This window comes from Amblyomma americanum, chromosome 2 (assembly GCF_052857255.1).
Source record: "Amblyomma americanum isolate KBUSLIRL-KWMA chromosome 2, ASM5285725v1, whole genome shotgun sequence".
Taxonomy (NCBI): domain Eukaryota; kingdom Metazoa; phylum Arthropoda; class Arachnida; order Ixodida; family Ixodidae; genus Amblyomma; species Amblyomma americanum.
Genome location: NC_135498.1, coordinates 46,095,693 through 46,122,032, shown reverse-complemented (window position 1 = coordinate 46,122,032; position 26,340 = coordinate 46,095,693). Strand labels below are relative to the sequence as shown.

Genomic DNA, 26,340 nt, shown 5'->3' with positions numbered 1-26,340 from the left:
ACAGTTGTCTTCTACACAAAATAAAACATACAGGCATTCAAAAATTCAAAAGGGGGAAAAAGTTCCACAAAGCATGGCGTACCACCTAGATGCTAAGAAAAATTTTCTGCTAAGGACGGTAAAAAAAGAAAGGAGACATCAGATGCAACAAGCAGCACAATGAAAGCATGTCATACATCATAAAGCATCACTTTAGAAGAATTAATCAGGCAGACGTAATTGCCCATATACCTGATATATTATAACATGGAATAAGTGAGCGATGACCACTCACTACTTTTGGTGCTATGCAACTACAAGAAAACGAACCATAACAAGATAAACAAAAGAGTGCAGACAAATGCACTTGCATCAGCCCATTCAGTGTTAGGTGAGCTGAAAGCTGAGCCTTTAATGCCCATTGTTGTATCATTCATATGATTCACTACTGCATGAGTGCTTTGCAATATCAAATTTTTATCATTTTAGCTACCATTGCTTAGTTAAACACATCGGGCTTCACAAGTGCCAATTTTACTCCGAGGGACATGCAGGCAGCATGTTATTTATCTTGTCCTCAGTGCGCATATTCGCGGCTGCACAGTAAAATTACGTAGATTTTAGTCATCTCTTCATCACTGCAGGTAAGGTAGTCCAAGACTAAATGCCATATAATACAGCTACTGAATCCAACAGTCGCTATTGAAAGCCAGCTCTTTCCAGAGGTCTTTCCAGAAGCCAAACTAGGAATAACGCAATGAATTAACTGCAGTGCTTGGTGCAATGAAGCTGAAAAGCTGCACATTTTTTAAACTTCTCAGACCGTATATTGCAGCAGAAGCACATGAACAGTCCTCTCATACAAAAACTAATCTATTCAGCAGCAACACTTGATTGAGTGCACTTTTTCAAGTAAAATTTAGTTCTGCAGCTAAGCTGGCTTAGCTGCAGAATTAAATTTCTCTGCGCAAATCCGCATGCTACTCAGAGTTATAATATGTATCGTTATACAAGCTTATTACAAATGTTTACAGAACTTAAATGGAATTTGCTTAATGGTCATTCATATGTAAACAAATTAATTACATGGTGATGTTAGATTTCCACTGGAAAAAACAGAGGAGCAAGAATAAGCCATTGCAGTATTTTGGAACTAAACTAGGCTTTCGACTATTAACTGCCTATTGGAACGGTTGCAAGAAGTACAAAATTCAGTCATAATTGTTGGTCACAATCCCTAAGCTGCAAAACATGGCTCATTCTGCGGTAGTCGAAAAACAGGGACACAAAGCTGCAGATTACCCCACAGCGGCGAAAAAGCGACAAGGCTGCGCGAAATGGTGTCAATATATATGCGCCCCCTCTTCCCGTCCTAGCAGCATAACATACATTGTCAGCCGCGGGCGAATCATAATTACGGTGATTCGATTACGGACCTACGTAATTATATACATGGCGCATTGCACAGCTCCTGTTTTTCAGATGGGCTCCTAAAAGATTCAAGATGGCGGAGAATAGCCTCCCCGCCACAACGTCAGTCGAGGGTGCCACAGAGACAAAAATGGCGACTACATGGCGATTAGGCCTAGCAGGGCCGGACACTCCTCAGAAGTTGCATTATAAAATACGACACACACTCGACAACCAGAATAACAAGCATTTTGAGATACCTGCTATTGCTTTTTTATAACAGCGAATAAAAATTAACACTTTCCGTGGTTTGACCGCCTGCACCTTTTTTATCGACATCGGGATGCTCAAAGTACCGTGTTGCAACGCTAAAAATGCACCAGCTGTGCGAAAGCTGCTTCTTATGGGTCGCCAATGCTAAACTATTACAATTCTGATCACATTAGGAAAGTACACCATCCAAAATTGGTATATTAGAGAAACCAAGACTGTCGTACGCCATCTCTGCGTCAAATTCTGCGCGAATAAGCGAGCGGTTTAACCGTGAGAAGCATTTTACAGTGCGCCTGCACCGTTCTATAGTTATGTAAGTACAAGGAGCATCCAACTTGTCATTACAAGATAAAAAAGCAATCTTACCATATTGCGGGGGGGGGGGGGGGGGGAAAGCTCGATCAATAATAAATACAGCGCACTAACAAATGAAAATCGGAAATATAACACAACATCGAGATTCTCTACAAATCGCGACCTGTCTGGCACGGGCAATGTACGCTGGCGCTCCAACGCATGCACTCGACCAAAAAAAAGATGCTTTTCAGTCACGAGCTGTTGCTAACTACACACGACTATCGCATATATATACTCCACCTTTGTCGTCTACACTGAGACCGAAATGAAAAAGGTTACAAAGTTTACGAACTACTAACGGAGCGAAACTGCACACACGGTTCTATGCATCGTTTACAGCTAGCATTACTACATGAATAATAACGCGATACCTAGGACTTGCCGTCGTTAATGCGGCGAGGATGTCGCGACTTACGACACTCTGCGATGTCCGGCGATGTTTTCACCTGGTTTTCACTCTCGTTGAATGCGCAGCCGCCACAAAAGCAGCCAATGAAATGTGCAGTGAACCAACTGCGCACTGGGCATACCAGACGGCGTCACGGCGTGCAGACGATCGCCGTTATAATTTTAAAATTAAGCTAAGTTCAGCTGCGGACATGTAGTTGAATAAAGTGACAACATAAAAAATATTACTCAACATTTTTTTCGTAAGTCACAAAAGATACTTGTTTCTTGTTACTGGCAAAATTTGAAAACCCGGAATTGCCGCTGCTGCCGCCACTGCCACCTCGCGAAGAGTGAACTAGAACCTCCTGAAGATAATGCCCGAAGCGTCAGCGGTTTTGCTGCCCGCAGTAGAGCGCGCGTCCGCCGTATGGCGGCGCTGTCAGAGGACCCTCTAGGGGGTCCACTGCGGCTCAGGGCATAGGGGTAGGTAGAAGCAAAGTAGAAAGTGTAGCAATGAAGGCTGACGCCAATAAAATAGCCACTAAGAGGTCCAGGAAGAAAACTACAAAAAAAGAAATTTAACACTAGGATCAGGTACATAAACATGCAAGGCGGTAGAAAGAGAGCGAAGTGGTTAGAGATAGAACAGCAGTTGAAGGACGAAGAAGTAGGTGTATACGTGCTATGCGAGACACATCTCAGGGATCTAGAAGACCCACCATTTATTGATGGCTACGTCTGAGAAGGGAGCAACAGAACAACAACGGAGAGGAAGGGAGGAGGAGTAGGTATGCCGATACATCAAGGAACAAATTGGCAAAGAATAAAGTCAACTTGCAAAGAACATGTCTGGGTATCGGGTACAACTGCCGGTAAAAGGACGTCTAGGAGTAGTTTATTTAGGGACAGGGGACAAATGCAGTCAAGAGAAGACGGATCTAATTAAGTGTCTCAATGACGATATAAAGCAGTTTGGAGAAGGCGCCAATATTATTCTGTTGGGGGACATGAATGGCCACATCGAGTATCTGGATGGATACACAGATTATAACGGGAAGTTGATGCTAGACTTCTGTGAGCGACACAACCTCATCATCATCATCATCATCATCATCCTTACTACACCCACTGCAGGGCAAAGGCCTCTCCCATGTCTCTCCAATTAACCCTATCCTTTGCCAGCTGCATCCACCCTTTGCCTGCAAACTTCTTAATCTCATCCGCCCACCTAACCTTCTGCCGACCCCTGCTAAGCTTACTTTCTCTTGGAACCCACTCCGTTACCCTTAAAGACCAGCGGTTATCTTGCCTTCGCATTACATGCCCTGCCCAAGCCCATTTCTTTCTCTTGATTTCGACTAGGATGTCATTAACCCGTGTTTGTTCCCTCACCCACTCTGCCCGCTTCCGATCTCTTAACGTTACACCTATCATTTTTCTTTCCATGGCTCGCTGCGTTGTCCTTAACTTAAGCTGAACTCTTTTCGTTAGCCTCCACGTTTCTGCCCCGTAGGTGAGTACCGGTAAGATTATGCTGTTGTACACTTTCCTCTTGAGGGAAATTGGTAAACTGCCCCTCATGATCTGCGAGAATTTGCCATATGGGCTCCACCCCATTCTTATCCTTCTAGTTATCTCCCTCTCATGATCCGGATCAGCTGTCACTACCTGCCCTAAGTAGACGTATTCCGTCACAATTTCTAGGCTCTCGCTGCCAATTGTGAACGGTTGTTCCCTTGCTAGGCTGTTGAACATTACCTTGGTTTTCTGCATGTTAATTTTTAGACCCATCGATCTGCTCTGCCTGTCTAACTCATTGATCATGATTTGCAGTTCACCTCCTGAGTGACTCAGCAAGGCAATGTCATCAGCAAATCGCAGATTATTTAGGTATTCTCCATTTATTCATATTCCCAACTGTTCCCAATTCAGGCCTCGAAATACCTCCTGTAAACATGCGGTGAACAGCATTTGCGAGATCGTGTCTCCTTGCCTGACGCCCTTCCTTATTGGAATTTTATTGCTGACTTTATGGAAGACTATAGTAGGCTCTTCTACCCCCTGATTACGCAATGCCTGTATGACTGCTGAGGTTTCCACTGAGTCGAATGCTTTCTCGTAATCAATGAAATCTATATATAGAGGTTGGTTATATTCTGCGCATTTCTCTATCACCTGATTGATAGTGTAAATATGATCTATTGTGGAATATCCTTTACGAAAGCCTGCCTGATCATTTGGTTGATTAAAGTCTAACATTGCCTTGACTCTATTAGCGATTACCTTAGTGAATACTTTGTAGGCAACGGATAGGCTGCAGCGATGGCGTAGAGGTAGAACATCTTCCTCGCGTGCAAGAGGACCGGGGTTCAAATCCTAATGCCGCGCAATTCTCCACCGGGTTTTAAAAAAATCCGCGTGTCGATGGAATTGCATAACCAGGCCTGGAGTGCGGCCTTATCTCGGTGACCAGAACCGACAACACACTCTCTCACCAGAGCAGGATTTGGCCACCCTGGCGTAGTACTTGGCCACAACCTTCTATCATCAAACCAAACCAATTGCGACACAACCTAGACATTGTAAATAGAGAAACTAAGTGTGAGGGACAAATCACGTGGGAATCCCGTAACAGGCAAACGACCATTGACTACTGCTTAGTCTCGCAGGGGATGTATAGCAAGCTCGCAATGGTGAAAATAGACGAAGATGGGAAGTACAGCCTCGGTAGTGATCATAAGCGTATTAGTCTACAGTTTGGAGCCCAGCTCAAAAGAGAAATGAAGGGGAGTCAAAAAGAGTGCGGAAAATTAAATGACGAACAAATAGCGCAAATAGCGGCGTGCATAGAGGAAGCAATAAAGACACATCCCATGGAAAAGTGGGATTATAATAAGTTAGAACTCCTCATTAGTACAATAATAAAACAAGTAAAAGGAGTAAACCGCTGGACAGGAAAGAGGAAGCCACGGAGTTGGTGGAATAAGGAAATTAGGGAGGCCATCATACAACGACGGTTGGCATCACGGGAACACAGAGAAGCAAAGAGGGCGCAGTTATCTGAAGAGGAAATAGGCCGAAAATGGGAATTTTATTCACAAAAGAAACAGCAAGTGCAGGTCCTCAGCCAGGCTAAAATAAAGCAGTCCCCTGAACGCTGGCTGGCTGAAGTTCACGATGCAACTAAAGGGGGCCAAGAAAATTTTGGAACCATATAAGCTGGCTGGGCAGAGCGAATCACAGAAAGCAGGAACAGATTCACGATGCCGAAGGAAAATATTTACAGGGAGATGACGCTGTGAACTACATTTCATCAGTTATAGCTGAGTCATTTAAGAAAGACGATAGAGTAATCACCCCAAATGATGGAGCAACACAGGAACGCACAATAGAAAACAGCGTGGAACTGACGAATCTTAACTGGAAAAAGGCGGAAGCAAATATTCCAAGATGTACGTCAGCAGGGATCGACGAAATTCCAATCAAGCTAATTAATGAACTTGGCCCAAGAGGCAAGGAAACGCTGATAAAAGTATTGGAGGCAGTCAAAACGAATCAGCAAATTACGCACAGCTGGAAACAGAGTAAAATGAATTTGGTTTATAAAGGAAAAGGCAATAAGACGAACATAAAATCCTTCCGACCGATTACGATAACATCAGTTACATACAGGCTGGCGATGCAGGCGGTGAAAATAAAAATGCAGTCATGGGTAGGAAGTAATAGAATACACGGAGAACACTTCAGAACGGGTTCAGAAGTGGTAGGCGCTTAGATGATTGCCTGTTCGTGCTTACCCAGTGCATAGAAATAGCTAAGGCGGAAAACAGGCCTCTGTATTTAGCCTTCTTGGACATAAGCGGTGCATACGACAACATGAACAGGGAACTCCTGTGGAACATATTAAAAGGTGAAGGTGTCAGTCATGAGGTAATTAATTTTCTACAGGAAATATATCGAGAAAATGAAGTTGAAATAACATGGGAAGGATTAAAGAGTACAACAACTGTTCAGATACACAAAGGATTAAGGCAAGGTTGTCCTCTATCACCGCTGCTGTTCATGCTTTATATGATAAGTATGGAAAGAAGGCTACAAGGAAGCAATCTAGGTTATGATCTGTCATACACATTAGGCGGAAAAGTTGTGGAGCAACGACTACCGGGTTTAATGTATGCGGACGATATTGTGCTGTTAGCTGATAGCCAGGAAGATTTGCAAACTTTGGTGAATTGCTGTGGAGACGAAGGAGACAGTCTAAGTTTCAGTTTTAGCTCAAATAAGTCAGGTGTGATGGTTTTCAACGGCACAACTGATCAGGAGCTTACAATACAAAGCCATGAAATACCCCGAATGGCCGAATACAAATATCTCAGGGTATGGGTAAACAACGGGCATACGTACACGGAAAAGCACGAACAGTCTCTCATAGCAAAAGGGCGAAGAGATGCCGGGATAATGAAACATAGGGCATTGTGGCGGTACAACAGGTATGAAGTCCTCAGAGGTATTTGGAAAGGAATAATGGTGCCGGGGCTTACTTTCGGGAATGCGGTTCTATGCTTAAGGGCTGAAGTTCAGTCGCGATTAGAAGTAAATCAGAGAACTGTCGGAAGAAAAGCACTAGGTGCCCACGGGAAAACCACAAACGAGGCAGTACAGGGGGATATGGGCTGGGCAACGTTCGAAGCACGGGAAGCTCAGAGTAAAGTACTATACGAAGAACGCCTGAGGAAATTGGATGATAACAGGTGGGCAGCTAAGGTATTTAAATACCTGTACAGAAAGAGCGTTGACACACAGTGGCGGAAACGAACTAGAAAGCTGGCCAGTAAGTTTGCCAGAGACGAGGAAGGAGAAAGAAAGAGCATTAAACGACAGGTTAAAAACGTCGAAGGTAAAAATTGGATAGATTCAATGGAAAAGAAGCATAGTGCAGAACTATATCGATGCTGGAAAAGGCAGATCAGGAAGGAAACGTTTTATGATAACTCATGAGGCAGTGCCCTCCTATTTGAAGCTAGGTCAGGGTGTCTTAGAACGCGCAGCTAGAGAAAAAAATTTAACGAAGAAGATGACACATGTGCTGTGTGTGGTAAATCTGTAGAAACAATAGAACACCTCATCCTAAAATGCGATGGTATCCATCCCGACGTCGATGCAGGCACAGTCACTCGTCCTGAGGCCTTAGGGTTTAGAGATAACAATAGCCATGTAAATAAATCTTCGGTGTAAATTAGCAAAACGATTGGAGGATTGGCGGCACAAAAGCAGAGAGGTGACATAAGTTTTAAAGTGTAGGAAGACGTTTTTTTTAAAGGAAATGGCGAATTGCATTAACAACTTACAGCAGAGTAAACAAAAATAAAGGAAAAAAACTGAGCATAGTGGCAACAACCACTGCCCGTTTCAAAGGGGACGCTCCTACCTTCCATCCATTCATCCATCCTAGAGGATCCAAAGCTGACGTAAGCAACTATCGTCCCATAACAGTGACATCTGTGGTTTACAGCTAGGGTGGTGATGCAGATTATAAAGGATAGATTGCAGGCTTGGGTGGAGAACGAGTGGGTGCTAGGGGAACTACAAAATGGGTTCCGGAAACAAAGGAGGTTGGAGGGCAATCTATTTTCTTTGACGCAGTGTATAGAAATTGCTGAAAAGGAACACAGGCCCCTATGGCTAGCATTTCTGGATATTAGGGGAGCCTATGACAACGTTATTCAGGAGTATTTGTGGGACATACTGGGCACATTGGATGTGGAAGATGTAATAATTAATCTTTTAAAAGATTATATAAAGGTAACAGTGCTCATAAAATGGGAAAAAATGTGTCAGGGCCTGTAGGGATACAGCGGGGGCTTAGGCAAGGATGTCCTCTATCCCCTTTGTTCTTCATGTACCTGCAAGGGTTGGAGACCAAGCTAGAGAGGAGCGGACTAGGCTTCAACCTTTCTTTTTTCAAGCAAGGGGAATGGATTAAACGGTTGAACCATCGTACTTGTTTGACATACGAGCGATGAGATGTAGGGTAATCTTCCAGCTGCTCTTGAGGAGTTTGATCTAAGTACGAGGACTGTTAGAGCTGCTGACGGGCACACCTGAGTGAGGTGATCCGTTATGAGATGTGAGCACCTGGCCGGCCATGAGAAGATGCAACTGTTGGGACGGGTTAGTACGAGTCGTACCATCACTGCTGAGAAATTCAGTCTTGTCAGGTGCCAGTTCAAGGCCCAGTTCCTTTAGTGAGGTATCCAGGCTATGCACTGCTGCCTGCAGCTCGGCTTGCATGTGATCGGCGGACTCAAAAATCATTGGCCTCGACCCACACTGTTGCGTCATCCCAAAGATCGCGAATCTTGCGTTCGCAATCGCCAAGTTAAACAGTAAAGGGCCGAGGATTGAGCCCTGAGGAACACCCCCGTCGAGGTAGTATGTGCGAGGGGTCCATTCTTGGGTACCACAGTCGAGACGGGCGGGTCTGCTCTGGAGAAAGTTCCCTATCCAGTTCAGCGCCCGTTGACAGGGTTAGGCCTGGGCAAGCTCCGCAAGGATGACGTTTTGATCTACTTTGTCAAAAGCTTTTCTCATGTCGACCGCGAGAACGTAATCAGGCACGATGCACTGGGAAGTTCGATTAATGACTCGCCGAAGCATCCATAAGCAATCTTAATTGTGTACTCAAATTGGGGCGAAAGCCGGTTTGTGCAGGGTGGTACCAAGTTGTGTATTCCAGGCAGTATTGAGTCCTATTGTCGAATAGTCGCTCAATCAATCTGCAGATCGTGGAAGTGAGAGCAATTGGTCTGAGGTTGGAAATGATAGAAGGATCTTTTCCAGGCTTTGGTATGGGGTTGACCAGTCTTAATAGCTTGAGCAGCTCCGGCACATCCCGTCTCCCATGAGCTATTTACTGTTTCTAGGAGCTGTGCTTTGGCGGCATCACCAAGATTTCTAAGCATCTGCGAGGTGACGACGTCGTGCCCTGGGGCCAGGTAGCTTTTTCCTTGAGCGAGCGCTGCCGACATTTCCCCTAGCAATTGTGAACGGCTTGTCAAGTTCGGGATCCAGCGTAGGCACAGTAACGGGAAGAAGGTTATCAGGAGGTTGGTCTGCAGCGTACGGAAATAAGGTCCGGATATGAGTTGCTCCTCTACCGAGGACATCGGTTGTTCTAAGGAGAGCTCTGCAAAAATGGAAGTCCGCTTTTTCCCTTTTCCAGCCATGCTTCTGTAAAGGGCCTACAGTTTACAGAGCCCCTTTTCTTGTCCCATCTCAGCGCAGATATGGTGCCAGTTTTCTCCGTCTAGGCGAAGTGTGCAGCGCGCATATGGTACGTATTGTAGTGGCGACGAAGTTTTAGAAGATCCTTGTGGTGCTTGCCGCGTGTACGGTAGCGGTTCGTGAGGACAGAGGCACGTTTCCACAGCTAGTTGACTAAGTGGTTGTCGAGTTTAGTTTTGTCGCTACATTCTATTTCTTCTGTTGCCATCGCTTTAGCTGTGCTAACCTCATGGACAAATTGCTGGGAGCTATGACATTTAAAATATGTTACGACAAGTCACGAAAGCATCGCCATTATAGAGTGAGGGCATGTCTTCTTGGCTCGAAGCCGTTTGTTGTTGACACGGATGGCAATGGGGAATTAATAATAATTGGTTTTTTGGGGAAATGAAATGGCGCGGTATCTCTCATATATAGGCGGACACCCGAACCTCGCCGTAAGGGAAGGGATAAAGGAGGGAGTGAAAGAATAAGGAAGAGGTGCCGTAGTGGAGGGCTCCGGAATAATTTCGACCACCTGGGGATCTTTAACGTGCACTGACATCTCACAGCACACGGGCGCCTTAGCGTTTTGCCTCCACAAAAGCGCAGCTGCCGCGGTCGGGTTCGAACCCGGGAACTCTGGATCAGTATAGCCGAGCGCCCTAACCACTGAGCTACCGCGGCGGGTGGCAATGGGGAAGTGATCACTGTTCCATGTGGTATCTAAAATTTCCCAATGTTTTACCGCGCCAGGAGTTGCAAGAGTGAGGTCCGGTGTAGTGTCGGTTTGTCTAGTGTGGAGGCCGACCCGCGCGGGCACATGTATGTGGCTCGTAGCAAAGACGTAAGTTAGAAAACTCCATGGCTTCCTTTAGACGACGCCCCCGGCAGCCGGTCGTGGAGTAACCCCAAAGAAAGTTTTTGGCGTACCGTTGAAGTCGCCGCGAACAATAACTGGACTGTGGTGATCGGTTAATTGCAATATCAATTGTTGAAGCCATTCATATTTGTCCACCCTGAGCTGTGTGGTAAGAGGCCTGTAGTAAACAGATACCGAAATTATAAGCTTACGACCCAGAGACCCCATCTTTACAATGACGACCTCTCGATATATTTATTACCGATTCCAGAAAGGCGGATCTGCGTCGCCTCGCAATCTGTGCGTATGAGGACTATACAGCCTGACTAGGTACTATAACTTCACTCATGTCCTTTGCCTTATGCTCTATAACAGGATCTGTGAACACCCTGTAGCCTGGAAGGGTACATGGTCCTCGCGTTTCTTGAAGCAGGGTGTCTAAATCTCGCATTAAGAGGATAGGGCCGTTCTGGCAAAAGCTCCGGCAATTCCACTGTAGAACAGTAGTCTCCCAGAGCCCCATTATGAAGAGTTGTTGAGCTTGGGTCGGTCTTTGAGACTGGGCCTTCTTTTTACGTGCAGTGTCACACTGCTCCTTATTAAGTTTAAACGTGTACGTGATGCCAAAAACTTCATGGTTTGCTCGAGTTTGGCAAACTGAGATTTGAAGTCTTGTTGGAGGACTTTGATTTCTTTTAAAAGGCACAATATGTAGACTCCAATACAGAAGGATTGTGTAAGACTCGAGAGGTCGCCGCAAAAACAACGCAGAAGAGCACGCGTGCCGCAACTTGCCCCCTCCTTGTTGCTGCCTCGATCCCTTCAGCCAAAAAAATGCGGATACGCTATCGCGGCCGTTCAGGATGAGGTTCCGCGCATTCAGAGCGATCACGAGAGCCACTAAACCTTGGCAAGTCCCAGCGAAGGATATGTTGCGCTTAGCTTAAGTTAGTTTAGTTTATGGTGGTTTAACGTCCCAAAGCAGCTCAAGCAATGAGGTACGCCATAGTGAGGGGAAATGTAAAAAAGTGGTGGGGTTTTAACGCAGTCAAGCTGAGTAGGCGTGCGAAAGCATGTGTTTAGTCTGACTGGCTCATTGTTTTGCTTTGCTGGGTAGTTGGCACGTCTGGCGACGATATTACTCGGGTTAAGGTCTGATCGAGGTTAAGCTGATCTGATCTGAAAGCAGGTGTAAACATAAAACTCGCATCGAACGACACAAGACATAAGCATAAAGCTTGAAAATAATAACTAGCCTTGAGGACAAGCAGAACTGAGCCTAACTACACACAGGCTTAATGCTAAAGACACTGTAACTAAAGGTAATTGGAAAAAGTACAAATGACTCGATATCAGTCTAACTTAGACCTTCATGCACAAGATGCTGAAACATGCATTTTGAATGCAAAATGAATAAAACCAAAACAGCCCACATCTCATGGCAGCGTACTTTGCGTAATGTATTCAACGACATTTTTTTTCAAAGAAAAGAATGATGCCCACCAAAGTGCAGACAAAATAAATAAAGGAAACACATAAGCGATGCTCACAAGGGCATTTGGTGCAGTCAGAATTCTTTATTGAGGCACACCTTGGAAACCATGAAAAGATAAATCGGGGATACTAAAAGTCATAGACATTCAAGCTTGGGCTGTCCGATCTGTGCTTCTTTGGGGCCGATGCACCTGCCGACACTCCAGTTGAACTTGAGTCCCCTTTCAGGTGCGTTGATTTTTTGGGCAATGCTGGAACTACAGATGCCTGCGAGAAATCATTAGGCCCATGTAAAACTGCAGCACTGAGGCTAACCTAACAATATGAAAGTGGCATGCATACATTTAAATCCAACACTTAAAGGGTACCTGAAATAGTTTTCACCAAGGCTAAGGGAAAGCGAGGTGAAAATCTTAGCTGGTCAAACTGGTTTAAGGACTTCAGCGGTAGCGCAGGTAGAAAGGACAGCATAGGACACAAGAGTAAAGAGTGCTATGCTCTACTCTTCATCAATGTGCATCTTGGTTTAAGGAAAAAATTCCCAGTAGATTCCAAATAGAACAAGTTGAAAACCAGCTAGATATCAACTGGTGTTGTTGGCATTAAGTCGCAACTAGTTCTTAAAACCAGTTTGACCACTTAGGATTCTTGCAGGAGATGGGTAATTCAACATCTATCAGTACTGATGGATAATGAATTGCCCATCATCCTCCTGCAAAAATTTTAGATTAGATTATGTAGCACCAGAGATTTCAGCAATTAAAATAAACCCCTTCCTTTTCTTTTTCACTCGTACACCAGAGCGAGCCAGAAAAAAAAAAATTACAGGCCGGTACTACACTACACCTTGGCTCAGTTTACTTTTATTTTTGCCTGCTCACTCCCTTGCCACAGCACTATAGACTGGATATTCTTCAGCTGGTCATGCCCCCGCCTCCATCATTTACAAACATCCTTGGGGTTTGTGGCAAGCCAATTACAGTCTCCTCATAACTGACGTCACGCAGGCCACGTCATTGCATTGCAAGATTTTGAGGACTTGTATGCGGCATGAATGCTCAATGGAATTTATTCTACATACTGTAAAATTCCAAGCAAGCGCCCCCACCCCCACAAGTCGAAATTACTGGCGAAGTGGGGGGGGGGAGGGCGCTATCCCGGAACAGGGCCGAAATTCAAGAGCAGAAAGCATAACTTTTGTGGTTCACAGGTGAAGGTTGAATCCCTGATGGGGATGCATCACTGAAACCTTCTGCACTGCTAATAGTTCAATTTAATTTCAGTCAGGTTTATATTTTTGGTACAGTTGAGCACAAAAAGCTTTGTCCCTGTCAGATTGGGCCACACAAAGCAGCTACCACATTGTAGCAATACTGCCCTCTGTTGACTAAAAAGCAACATTTTGCAAGCACACAAGGCCAGTGCCAAGCAGGAACAACAGAAACATTGCTTGTTCTTTCACATTCAGCTCGCCCAGATATAGCAAATTAAGAAAATCCAAAAATGGGCTGTATCGGTAGCTGCGCTGTTTCAGCAGTTGTTCTGGCAGCCTGGGTGCAACACTAGAGATGCTCACTAGAGATGCTCACTTTGACCAAAGCTACACACCCTGAGGAAGCAGTTCGAGTGGGCGGCTAAACGTATGCTGCAGCCCTCACCAATCTGCCTCTAAAGGTGCTGCCTGCTGGCGCTTCTGCAGAAGCAGGTGCAATCAATGATGGGGCTTGGGCCACGGAAGTGCTATGCTTTTGTGGAATCTGCAGAGACGATGTGAAAGGGGCTTCCTCTATCGGCATGCACTTGGGTACATCTTGTGCCGCAGGCACAGGTCTGCTTCCCCGCTGAACAGGTGTTGAAGCCTGGTCAAAACACAATGATCTTATTTAGCAGCAAGGGACCACCAGTGTAAACTGAATGCAACTCTACTTCAACAAGCTTTCATGCAAAGCAGCTTTCTAACTGTAGTCAAAGCATCAGATCAATTTGCGTACATTGCAGTGCGAGTAATTTTGCCACCATATGTAATCAACCATTCATGACCACCATAGAAACGGAGTATGCAACTGCTAGCTGCCTATATGAATTTCAGGCCACACAACCTTGCAAAACAAATTCATATTAGTCAACACTTGCACCCACCTCTTACAATTACAGTTGGCAAAATGACTGGATGCAGTTTATTGAGCTCCGATCCAATTAGGAAACCAGTTTTCTTTCTTGCATTCACTGCTGCAGAACCTACCTGGCGGCCTGGCGTCACCCCTGCCCTGGCAGCAATGCTGGCTCTCTTCATGAACTGGTTCTCTTCTTTGGCTTCCCGGTACAGACGCTCAATGCGCTCACGTTTCAGTGCTTCTGCATCCATTGTTTCAGTTATCTTGTTGGTTAGGTTGTGAACCTCCTTCTGCAGCTTCAACACTTCTGCCTTGAGATGCTTGTTCTACATTTCAGAGAGAAGGAAGCGAAATTACCATACCAGAGGCTTTGTGCACAGGCACTGTTAATGCAATGTGGGCTGCTTCCTGCTTCAAAGAAGGGAAGGGCTGCCACTTGCGAAAAGACTCTTAGTGTCAGAGACAGGCTGAGGCAGTGCAAGTCTTCATCTGTTCAGGTCTAGAGTTCATTCTATGCACAGTTTCAGACTCTAATCGACCAGAGAAAGCTGCTACAGCCACTCACGTGCACAAATGGGGAGGGCGATGGTTGTCATGTGTATATGGATTGGCGAACGGCGGCGGCAGAGATGTGGAAGAGAGGAGGAAAGGCAAAAAAATTGACTGACGACTATGATAGTTGGTAATGCAAGATTTGAGTGCAGCTCTTCACCTGCCTTCACCTACCACCGCTGGCAGGTGGAATGTTACGCTGCTAGCCACCTTCCTGTGGTGTTTCGCTCTGCTACTTGGACAACTGGCTACGCTAATATTTCCGATAATGAAGACGACGAAGAATGCAGGAAGGAAAGGATGCACAAGGACTGCACTCTAAAAGGACCCTAACAGTCTGACTCTTCATGCACACCCACCCTCCACTTTTCCGTCCTCGCAGGGAAAAGCGACATTAAAAGCTGCACATCGCAACCCACTCACCTCTGTAAATGCACCCCTTTCGCCCAAGCTTGCACAACCCTCAAAGAATTTTTCAGAGTGTGGACAAACTGATCTAGTGACAGCACCTTAGATTAAGTACTGTCAGGTTAAGTACACAGCATACAGCATGCACATGCTTTCTTACCTCAGTCTGGAGTCCAGCCAATACCTGCCTACTGTGCTCGGAAGGCTATGCATCAGATCAGAAAATGATTGACAATGATTATAAGCAGTTCTACTGTTGAGCTGACAAATGTGACATAATAAGGGCACCTACCTTCTGGGCTCTTTCTCCCACTGAGGCTTCGAGAGATTGGATTTTCTGCACAAAGAGGACAGATACACTTAGCAGCATGCTTGAACTAGGAAAACCTTGATGTACGCTGAAAGAACTGTATCGAGTAAAATCTGCACAAATTGTACAGGAAAGCCCTGCTCAACACAATTCAATGTACTTTCTGTTTAGACGCCTACTTGAACTAAATTTTAAACAATCTACAATCTGGCTGCAGTTTTGCAGAACACATGAAGAAAAGAAATAAAACAAAATAACATAGTTGTCAGACGTGTATTTCTCATTTACAGGTGTTCAATTCACTAGACGATGCTTGCCCTTTGTATTGGGTCACTGAGTTATAAAACAAAGCAGACATGAAGTGGACATGTCTTCTTTACTCGTCGCTAGCCCTCCCACCCCTTTTCAGTGTGTGCCCCTTGTTTGGAAGTCATTTTTTTAGGTAAAATATTAATGCAACATAAAGATGCTCGCAAGTGCAAAAGACAGGACAACATACTACTGACAACTGATTCTTTTATTGAAAAACAGATTATATAGGGGTCATTTCACACCAAAAGTCTCGGACGCTGTGCTCGAATATGTCCAATTTGTTCAAAAAAATTCATGGAAACTTATCCTAATGTGCATAATCAAAAGCCTGAAATATTGTTTCCGAAAAAAATTTATTCGTGAGAAGACGGCAGTTTGAATATTTAGAAAAGGCAAGAAACCAGGCACTGCTCAATAATTAATAAAAATTCAAATTTTTAGAAAACGCTTCACAATTTTTTTCACTGACATTTGCAGATTATGGCTTTCGATATAACTCGGAGCATGCAGCTTTATAGACCTCCTGCATGTTTGCAAGCAAACGAGGTGGCGCTGAAGTCACTAGCGGGCTCGCAGTAGGCCAAAGGCAGGGATTAGCGTCACGGAGGGGTGTTAAGCGCTAGTTTTTAAGGCTTGTAGGCGTGTTTTCCATTTCTGCAAATCACAGCAATGGTTGATGCTTTCAACTTAGTAATTTCTCGAAGTACACGAACTCGCATTGGCCACATGCCGCATATTCAGAGAAATAGTTCTCCCCTGTGTATTGTATATATATATATATATGGTTAGTATGGCTAGTAGCAAACAGAAAGCATTTCTGCCATTGATTTCTATGCTAGGCATTGAATAAAATAAGTTTTTGACACTCCGCACTTGCCGGAATGATTTAATTTACTTCGGAACAGCAGTGAGGGGAAGTGCTGGCGTTGTTTCGGCGAAGCAGACGTGCGCTCACCGTCTGTTGACCAGCATGTCGCGCTGTGCAAAAAGCAGGGACAGCATCGTGTCCCCGATCTCCTCTGTCTCGCTTAAGTGCTGTTTTTAGCAGCAAGATCATGCACCAGCCAGGCCTACTTCTCCCCTTGTTAAACTGGTCAAATTGGTGAAAATTTTTTGGTGGAATTATTTTCTTTGCTAGCCCTGGGGTCTTCTGTTTCGTGATGGAAAATTATAGCAAAATATTCAGTAGAAATTTATAAATTACGTTTTTTAGATGTGTGGTCGTCGAAAATTATGAGGTAATTTCTTTGATTTCCTTGAGGTTTTCTTTGATTTCAGTGCTGCATTTCTTTGACCGAAGCGAAAGTGAAAAGGCCATAAATGAGGGAATAAACTTAGTTTTATAAGGTTCGTTTTATGACCTTTCACATTCTCTGCGATTTTCATCACACACCCCTTTGTAATTTCGTTAACACATGAAAATAGAATGAATCTATTGTCGCAAACAATTCCTGAGACACTGAGGAGTGTAATAAATTTTTTTTCTTACATGTGCAGTACTTTGTTAGTTATTTCTGTAAGAAACATTTTCATGTAAACACATGCATGCCCAAGTACTGATCACCTAAAGAAAGAACTAATAGCATCATTATACAGAACAGCGCTTAGTGAACATGCTGGCATAAAAACATTTCCGCACTTTCTACTCAATTATTTGACATTGGGGTGACTTGATGAGGTTGTTAATTGTAATTACACAAGAACTGCACCATACATAGCTAAAAATAAAATGCATTACTGAAACTAGTGTAGCAATTTCTTATCTGCACCAAATTTAGTTACTTATCACATTCATAAATATCGAAAACACTCTTCACTGCCGCGTCCCCTCTGAATCTCGCCACGTGTCTGTTAGTAGCACGCCTGCTTCTTTCCAAAGGTTCGCAATCATGTACTACCTCATGGAGTATGACACATGACACGCAAGATTGACACAACTTACCAGACTTCTTTCTACTCCAATCAAATAATCACGTCGGTCATATTAAGAAACAATTTCAAGTAGATATTAAATGCCATAAAACGCGCCATTAAAACATGCTGTGATATTAACAAAAGAATGCATTCCTTGGGGGCCAGTGAACCTGCCGGGCACCCCGTGCATACCAGCTCACTCAAGGTGATAAATACGTGTGCAGCTACATTTGTGCTTTTTTTCCTTGCACAATTATAAGCATACTATGCCGATGTTCAGGTGAATGAACGCAGTAACTCGCATGCTATTAAGTACATTGAGGGGCAGTGCCGATCGACGCCCAGACTTCGCACTTTACTACCGCGGCCCATTGCCTGTTAGCCAGTTTCCTAATGCGGTATTTACCTGTGAAAAACAGCGAGGCCAATTTACTTTGATGCTACTACGCGGATCTAGCTGGTCAATACATGCTGCTTCTACAGTGCGCAGACATCATGCAGGCGCCGGTAACTGTGGCATCTGCGGTAGGCACGGGCAGGCGGAACATGTTTTGCCTACCGCACGAAAGTCACTGCTGAAATCAGCGCCACCACATCTTCGTGACGTCATGCGGTAAATGAGGCCTATAGGGTATAAATATTTTTCGAAAATTGAAAAAAAGTATGAAAATGTTCCATTTTTGTCGGTTGTTTTAAATATGAACTTGCTCTCGGAAGTTCCGAAATAGATGTCTAGTGCCTAAAGCAAATGTTACAGGTGATGCAACTGTTTACATGAAGTAAAAAATTACTAAAGTTGAAAAAAGTGCGCTTTGAGCCAAAAACACTCGTTAATTTCACCCTGAGGTGGTCCAAGTAAAAATACAAACAATAGCGGGTAACATAGAACAGTTTATTGCCTTTTATTTCTGTAATGTTTATCGAGGTAATGTTTGTCTAAAGTGAGAAAAGAATTTTTGAAGTTGAGCACTCGCGCCACAAGTTGCATCGCCTCTTAATGCCTCTTCATCACAGAGCACGACACTGCCGACACTGTGGCCAGACGAATTGTAGAGTTCTTCTTAAGTGAGGTTTGCACTGCAGGCAAGAATGGGTACGTAGAGCAGTCAAACAGGTATTCGTGGGAATAGGTTTTCTTAACGCTGCCGGGCTAGTAGTGAGCTAGCTGTTCGGTGTGGTTCTGTCGCAGTCAGTCATTCTTTTCAGTGCCATCACAGACGTAAGCACCAGCATAAGAGCTTGCGAGATGCCAATCTGGAAATGACCCCAACGATCCAGTGTTGAAACAATCCGCGGAGCAGCAGCACCACATAGTACCATGAACCTAGTGGCCGTCAGAGGCTCATGCCCGGATGTTTCCGATGTGATGTCTTGGTTGTATTTCATTTAATAAGTGCAATCTCTGCATTAATACTCCAGCGAAAATGAACCACTATAATGGCGAGGCACCTTCATGCGAGCGGTGCACCTACGGGTGAGCGGGCCATGGTAATCGCCAGCGCGTCTCGTTACTCGCCACAGCAGTGAGCACTTCGCACCTTCACGTGCACTCCGAGGCGTGCACTCTTCGCGATCTTATTCGGATATAAATAATGCACTTGTGATGCACCTGCCATGCTAGCTGGTCATCCCTCCTCGTGGTCCATGCGAAACAGCACGCTGAATACCCTTGTTTTTCTTCCCCTGGCTGCGCCACACCAAAGCGTGTCTGCTCGAACTTCGAAAGCGAAAGCTATCTTGTTTATTGCATACCATCCGCCGAATGCCACGCGATATCTTCTTTAGCTCCAGCCCTAAAAAAGCACGACAGCGAACAACGGCAAACTGAAGTTGTTATCTGGCCATAACTGTTGTGACATGCCAGGTGCAGTGTTCTGCGGTGAAGAGGCGTTAAGAGACGACGCAACTGGTGGCGCGAGAGCTCGACTTCAGAAATTCTTTTTTTCGTTTTAAACAAAAATTACCTCGATAAAGATTTCGGAAATGAAAAGCAATAAACTGTTCCACGTAACACGCTAATGTTTGTATTTTTACTTGGACCACCTCAAGGTAAAATTAACAAGTGTTTTTGGCTCTAAACGCACTTTTTGCAAATTTAGTATTTTTTTTTTACTTTGATGTGTACAGTTTCAGACCTGTAACATTTGTTATAGGTACTAGACATCTAGGGAAATAAGACAACTATTTCTGAACTTCCGAGAGCAAGTTGATATTTAAAACAAAAAGCGACAAAAATGAAACATTTTCATACTTTTTTCGATTTTTGAAAAATATTTAAGCCCTATAAAGTTGCATGCTACGAGTTATATCAAAAGCCAGAATCTGCAAGTGTCAATGAAAAAAATTGAGAAGTGTTTTCTAAAAATTTCTATTTTTTATTAATTATTGAGCAGTGCCTGGTTTCTTGCCTTTTCTAAATATTCAAACTGCCGCCACCTCACGAATAAATTTCTTTCAGCAAAAATATTCAGGCTTTGATTACGCAGATTAGGATAAGTTTCTATAAATTTTTTTTTTTAACAAATGAGATGGTTGAGCGCAACATCTGGGACGCTTGGCGTGGAATGACCCATAGGCAGCCAGTTACAATGTCTATCAGCTGCAGAAAACATCAGAAAGGTGTAGAAAGCCGTAAAAGTCTTAAAAGAAGGGACGAACGGTCTAAGCAATCTTGAGCAAACTGTTGTTTTATATAAAAGCAACAACCACCTTACCCATGAAGTAAAAGAAGCTTACTTGATCAGAACAAAAAAGGGGATGTAATTTGTCAGTGATGCCTCGGTATTCCTGTATAAGACGAAGTAAGGTTTTTAGAAGAATTTTCTTAAGTTAATGATCACATGAACTTGGCTCATTATCTTCACTGGTCTGAACTGTTCGATGCACGCCACCATCTCTGAAGGTTTTATGCTGTTTCAGGTTTTATTCATTCACCTCTTAATGCATCTTTTTTCAGTTTTCTGGATTCAAATCGTCATCATCGAATGAAACATGCTTCTTTGGCCCTTTACACCCAGTGTCATATTACTGTTCACCTTTAAAGATTAATTGTTGGCTTTTATTGCTATTAGCCCCCCTCTGTAACAAATGCGTTACTTTATTGTTTGTGTCACTTTTAGCCCAACTACATGTCAAATGTGTTTTTTTTTTTTGCTTTTTTTTGCCCTCCATACCATTATGATGTATTGTGCATCTGATAGGTGTTGTGACTGCCTGCATATATTATTTGTCTTTCAATAAAAAAAAAATCAGTTGTCAGTAAAGCAGAAAGTTTTACTCTAGAAGGCATATTTGAAAGTAGATGGCCTATTTTCCACTGCTGTGATCATTGCTTTTTGTATGGAGTATTGTATACAAATATAGGTAGATACGGCCTTTAGCTTTTTCAAAAGTGAAAAGCCCAAAGGTTTTGTTTCTGAACCATGTCATCGGAGCTTCTATGAAAGTCCCAATTACTTGAGGGGCGACGACAAGTGTTCCTCTCCCCATCAAGAGATCTGGAACACTGGATATGCATGGCCCAGAAGAAAACCCTTTAAGTTATATATTTCTAACAAAAACTGTGCATATACCGCAGGCCTTGTTTAGTCAGGAACCTGAAGTGACAAAAGTAAGTGGGTTATCCCAGAGCAGCTACAAACATACACTCGACATATGATGTGTTTGACAATGGTATGTAAGTCAAACTTCAGAGATTGTTTATACTGCCCGTCTCACCTTTCCAGCACTTCCAATTCTAACATTGTGTTCAAAACAAGTATGTGTACAAAACAACTGCATTGATATAGGAGGAACTATACATCAGGATCATAACAAAGTTGCAACATAGGTATATGATACATGTAAATAATTTTCTAACATACATGTAACACTGATACCAATATTCTATGTTAGACTCGTGGGCGACGTGTAATGTTGTCGACAAGAAGTACTCTTTTTTTTTTCTCGAGGTCAAAGATGTTTTGCAGCACAAAAAATATTGCCATGACATATAAGCATGAAGGTGGCCTGTTGGTCTGGTGAAGTGCCCTTTTAAAACTGAACACTGGAATTATCCCTTTGTTAATCTTTCCCTTTTCACAGTGAAAGCCGCTATAGCTTTGGTTTAGCCATACATGCCTTGCATTCTATCATGCAATCATAGCAACAGGCGTAATACCATAACTACTCATGAAATCAATTAATCAAATTTTATTCAATAAATTCAATTTAAAAAACTTAATGTAATTCAATTCAATGGCTAGCTGTCACTTGCCAAGCATGGAAGGTGGCGGCGATGGTTGGCAGCCCAGGTGAAAATTTCCTGCTGGGAATCTGCTGGTCCCAACACTGCTGGGATTTTGGCAGATTCCCAGCAGCTGCTGGGACCAGCAGGAGCTGCTGGGACCAGCAGGAGCTGCTGGGACCAGCAGGCGTTGCTGGGACCAGCAGTTGTTGCTGGGACCAGCAGGCGCTGCTGGGACCAGCAGGTGTTAGTGGGACCAGCAGGCACTGAAATTAGCTTTTGACCTCTCGAAATTCGTGAAAGAATAACATCAGTAGAAACGAGGCAAATACCACAAATACAGTGCTGTCTGGTATTTGTATCACTTCTATTGTTCTAGTTCCTTCACGCAGAATTTGAGGAACCTAAGCTAAACTAACATGCCAGTTCTGCTCATCCGAGACTGCCGAGCAAACACAGCTCATTGGACACAGGTTCCCACTTGCTGCTTTGACGCATACTAATGCATTGCATGTTCTCAACAGCAGGAGAAGGCAAGAAGCTCTACTTGTCTTGTGCAGTTTAGCATGTTTATTGTCATGTGAATGGACAGTTCACTGCATATCCTTCCTCTTGGATTTTACGACATCTTGAATCTTCTCGCTGAGGATCCTGTTGATGTTTTTTTACGACGGGGTCCACGTCCACGCCCTTTTGTAGACCCCAGTGCTTGACCGTGGCTGCAAAAAAGTATTTACAACAGTTAATAAGGTGCTGCAGAGATAGCTGCCATATGAAAGAAAGGAGGGGTGTGACACAGTAGGATCCAGCAGGTGATTGCAGGGGCATAGTGCGCATGATCCAGCAGGTGATTGCAGGGGCATAGTGCGCATAACTCCCAACTTGCTATAATAACTAAAGAACTTTAGCCAACTCGCTTCTTGGCCTATAAAGAATTATCATTCACGGTTTCAGATTTAATCTGACGTTTAAAGGTGTCTGATAATTATAAGGCAGCTTATAGCTAAGCAGGCGTACTACTTACCACTTGGCGGCTGTCGCGGCTTTGAGCTGCCAGTGTTTTGCTTCTGGCATCGTCCATGTTTTTTTTAGCATGGTCTCATCATACTCTGCTTTTTTGGATGCCAGCAGAGTTCGCTTTTGCTTCTAAAGAACGAAAAAACTAAAAACACAGGATGTGCTGCAACAAGCATACACTACAACACATCGCAGGTTAAATTTCACGAGATTGCACAATGAAACAAGATATAACACTGCACAATGCAAGCACACCTTCTTCTTTTGGGCTGCTGTTTCCTCTTCACATGTCTCACTTGAAGAATCATGCGGATCTAGAATTTTTGGCATCGCGTCTTTTTTTTTTTCATCCTTTCCTGGATTTCTTTCTCCAACTCTGCAGTGAGAAATTCAGACATACACACACATATATTATAGTAACCCAGTTCGCGTGGCAAAATCTCATGCAATTAAGGTGCACAAAACTGAGCCATTACCTCCTAGCATCAGGACTTGGGTGCTGTAGTGACTGCTGTCCTTTCCGTCCAGCGGATCTCTCCAGAACGCGGTATACACAGACCGCGTATTGAAGTCTGTGTTGTTTTTCGGGTTGAAATTCGTAATATCCTTTGCAGGAATCACGTACAACTTATCTATATCGTGCGCGAACCTGACAACGGCAAACATCGCACGTGTCTGTGGAGCGTGATGCACACCAAGGATCACTAATAACTCTGCAAGCGCAGATCAGCCGCAGATTATTTAACTGAATAAGTTCGGATTAGCGAAGTAATTTAAAAAGCTAAAAGCCGCCACAGTATGATAGAACAGAGAGACGGGGATCGATACTCGTCCGTGCACTCCGAGAAGACAGGGAAAAAGGGGAAAAGAAAAGTAAACAGGTACCCAATGTTGCTATCTCCAAAAATCGATGCGACAAACTTCGGACAAGAAAAAAGGTAGTCAGTAAGCAAGTTTTTCAAAACTGGTTTAAAACAAAACAATTGATACACAGTTACTTATTAAGTTTTAGTGGCATGTTCATGTAATTAAATATGCTAATTTACTCGTAAATCAGTTCAATGAGCTCTTGAAGGATAGCCACATCGGCATTTTCACCAGTCCAGGTTGTCTAAATCCAATCCAAATCCAACTAGACGCTTCGTTCAACTCGACGACTGTAGTGCAGTGAACTAGTATATTTTCTGTAACTGTAGGGCCTCCTGCAAAATAGGCTAGGACACGAGTTTTTTTTTTTTTTTGTAAGGGCCGCCCGATACAAAGAGAAAGCCCCATATCCAAATCCTGCAGCAGCAACAGCAATCCCCGCCTAGTGCTTCTCTTCGGTCGACGTTCAAGTGCTATTCGGATGGTGGCCGTGGTATTATTGTCACAGTGAGCTGAAAGAATGGGCCGCAGGAATAAGCGGTACCGGCGTTGTCTTGACCCAGGCTGCGATGCTGGTCTTCCGACTTCCACCAGAAGTTATCTTCGGATGTCTGCGCACCCACCGTCTCTAGCTGAAGGGCCTACGCGGTAATCGTCACCAGTGCAAGGGGATACGCACCCGACGTCAACAGCGCAAGGATCTCCGCGGCCGCCACCATCGCCAGCGCAAGGATCTACACGCTAAGCTTCGCCAGAGCAAGGACCTATGCGGTCATCTTCACCAGCGCAGACATCACCACAGGCCACGCATCATGATGGGGATGATTATGGCAGCAGCTATAATTGGTCAGGTCCTACGGAAACTCCTACATCGTCGAGCAATCACACGCAACTGCCTGACTTTTCCGAGCACCCTGAGACGTCAGATCAGACGCAATGCAGTAATTTAACTGTTGAGGACTTCCTTGCACTGACTGTGAATTTTGCCATTGAGTGTGGATTGTCTTGGAAGGCAATCAAAGCGCTTCAAAGACTGATATTATATATTCTTGATAGGCATGATCTTCCATTGACGAAGTATCGTTTTAAGAAAAGCGTTGGAGTTGGAATTCACAAGGCGAAGTTCCACTTTTACTGCTAGCCGTGCATGAAGCTTGTCGCAGAAGCTTGTCACTGTGTTTCTTTATTTAGTTACACCTGTCTCCCAATAAATACTCAAGTTTCAAGCGCTGAAGCAGTTGCCAAATGGCTGTTAATACACACCTTCTGAATGAAACTAGTCATGTCTAGTTGGTTTCCAACTAGCTAGGTCATCTGGTCCAATACACGCCAGGTTGAATTCCCAGCTGATCAGTTTTTCTCCAGGCAAGTAAATAATAATCTCAATATAAAGCCGGTTTCTTCTCTACTGAGACCAGTAGAACCCTTCTGACGACCGGCTACTTGATTTTAAAAGCAACAATATGTTTCAGTTGACCGAGTACAAAACCAGCAGGTTTACTGCTGGGACCAGTTGATCGAGTACAAAACCAGCAAGGTTGCTGCTGGGACCAATCCGCCAACACAAAACCAGCAAGTGGTGCTGCTGGGACCAGCAGGCTCAGACATCAAAACCAGCAAGGTTGCTGCTGGGACCAGTTCCCAACACAAAACCAGCAAGTAGTGCTGCTGGGACCAGCAGGTTCAGACCAAAACCAGCAAGCGGGCTGCTGGGACCAGCAGGCCCAGACCGAAACCAGCAAAGTTGCTGCTGGGACCAGTACAAACCAGCAGATTCCCAGCAGGAAATTTTCACCTGGGAGGTGGCAGAGTAGAGAAAGAAATCCCCCTCTCCATGTTTAGGAAAGAAGAGGAAGAGGGCAAGTACGAGAGGAGAGAGAGAGGGTGGGAGGTTACTAGGATAGGCTTTCTTTTATGGCTGACGATGCAGGCTCCACAGTAAAACACAGGGCAAAATGGCTAAACAAAAGCTACAACAGCTTTCACTGAGCAATGCGCTAAGTCTGTAAGCTTAGCTCTATAAATTCTGAATGATGCAGCATGGGATGAACTGGAAGGAATGATAATGAGACCTTGCTTGGCTACAGAGATAACCAAATAGAGTTTATAGCAAATATCACTGTCTAAAGTTTGGTCAGAGTCGGGTTGCAAAACTCACGCAAAAATTAACATCAGAGCTGGACCTGAATAACACACATATTCTACAAAGATCTACATACACATCTACATATAGGCGGCAATATACAGATATAATGTGCATTATGACCTTCGCAGAATTTTTAGGACATGTTCAGAAAATTTTTGCACAATTTGTGCACCTCCGTTTTGAAGCCTTAAAGAAAAAAGTGTGCAAATTACGCGAGTAAACACGATATATAGCTGGAACTAAACATGACCTAGGTGAAACCGATTAAGGAGCGCAGCTAGCTGCATCTATGTGCCATACTAAAATGTGCTATGCTCGTCCTGCAAAGCATTTCATACTGGCACCTACTTTCAATAACGAGACCAACTGCAAATATTTTCAGTTCCATTAGCACACAAACACTTTTTGTGGACCATTTATGATGCAATCCCTAGTATTTCGGAGTGT

At 44.0% G+C, this 26,340-nt stretch overlaps 1 protein-coding gene and 1 long non-coding RNA gene across 11 annotated transcripts in view; both read right to left on the bottom strand.

The window, feature by feature from the left end:
• LOC144121162 (uncharacterized) overlaps window positions 1-26,340 on the bottom strand; it is an 80,265-nt gene that overhangs the window by 4,149 nt on the left and 49,776 nt on the right. For 2 of the 10 annotated variants that reach the window (XM_077654162.1, XM_077654163.1), the window contains exons 26-30: window positions 15,395-15,439; window positions 15,263-15,307; window positions 14,271-14,468; window positions 13,687-13,887; window positions 12,095-12,295 (exon numbers count right to left, since the gene is read on the bottom strand). In XM_077654162.1, the coding sequence (XP_077510288.1) occupies window positions 12,158-12,295; window positions 13,687-13,887; window positions 14,271-14,468; window positions 15,263-15,307; window positions 15,395-15,439 (627 nt within the window). In that variant the 3' untranslated portion in view covers window positions 12,095-12,157. Of the gene's footprint in view, window positions 1-12,094; window positions 12,296-13,636; window positions 13,888-14,270; window positions 14,469-15,262; window positions 15,308-15,394; window positions 15,440-26,340 lie in introns of those variants that run through there. The other 8 variants (XM_077654160.1, XM_077654161.1, XM_077654168.1 and 5 more) reach the window with 6 other exon arrangements.
• On the bottom strand, window positions 21,931-25,493 carry LOC144121161 (uncharacterized). Its single transcript, XR_013312555.1, has 3 exons — window positions 23,357-25,493; window positions 22,888-23,256; window positions 21,931-22,582 (listed from the first exon to the last, which is right to left on the bottom strand). It is a non-coding gene; the product is annotated as an uncharacterized LOC144121161 (long non-coding RNA).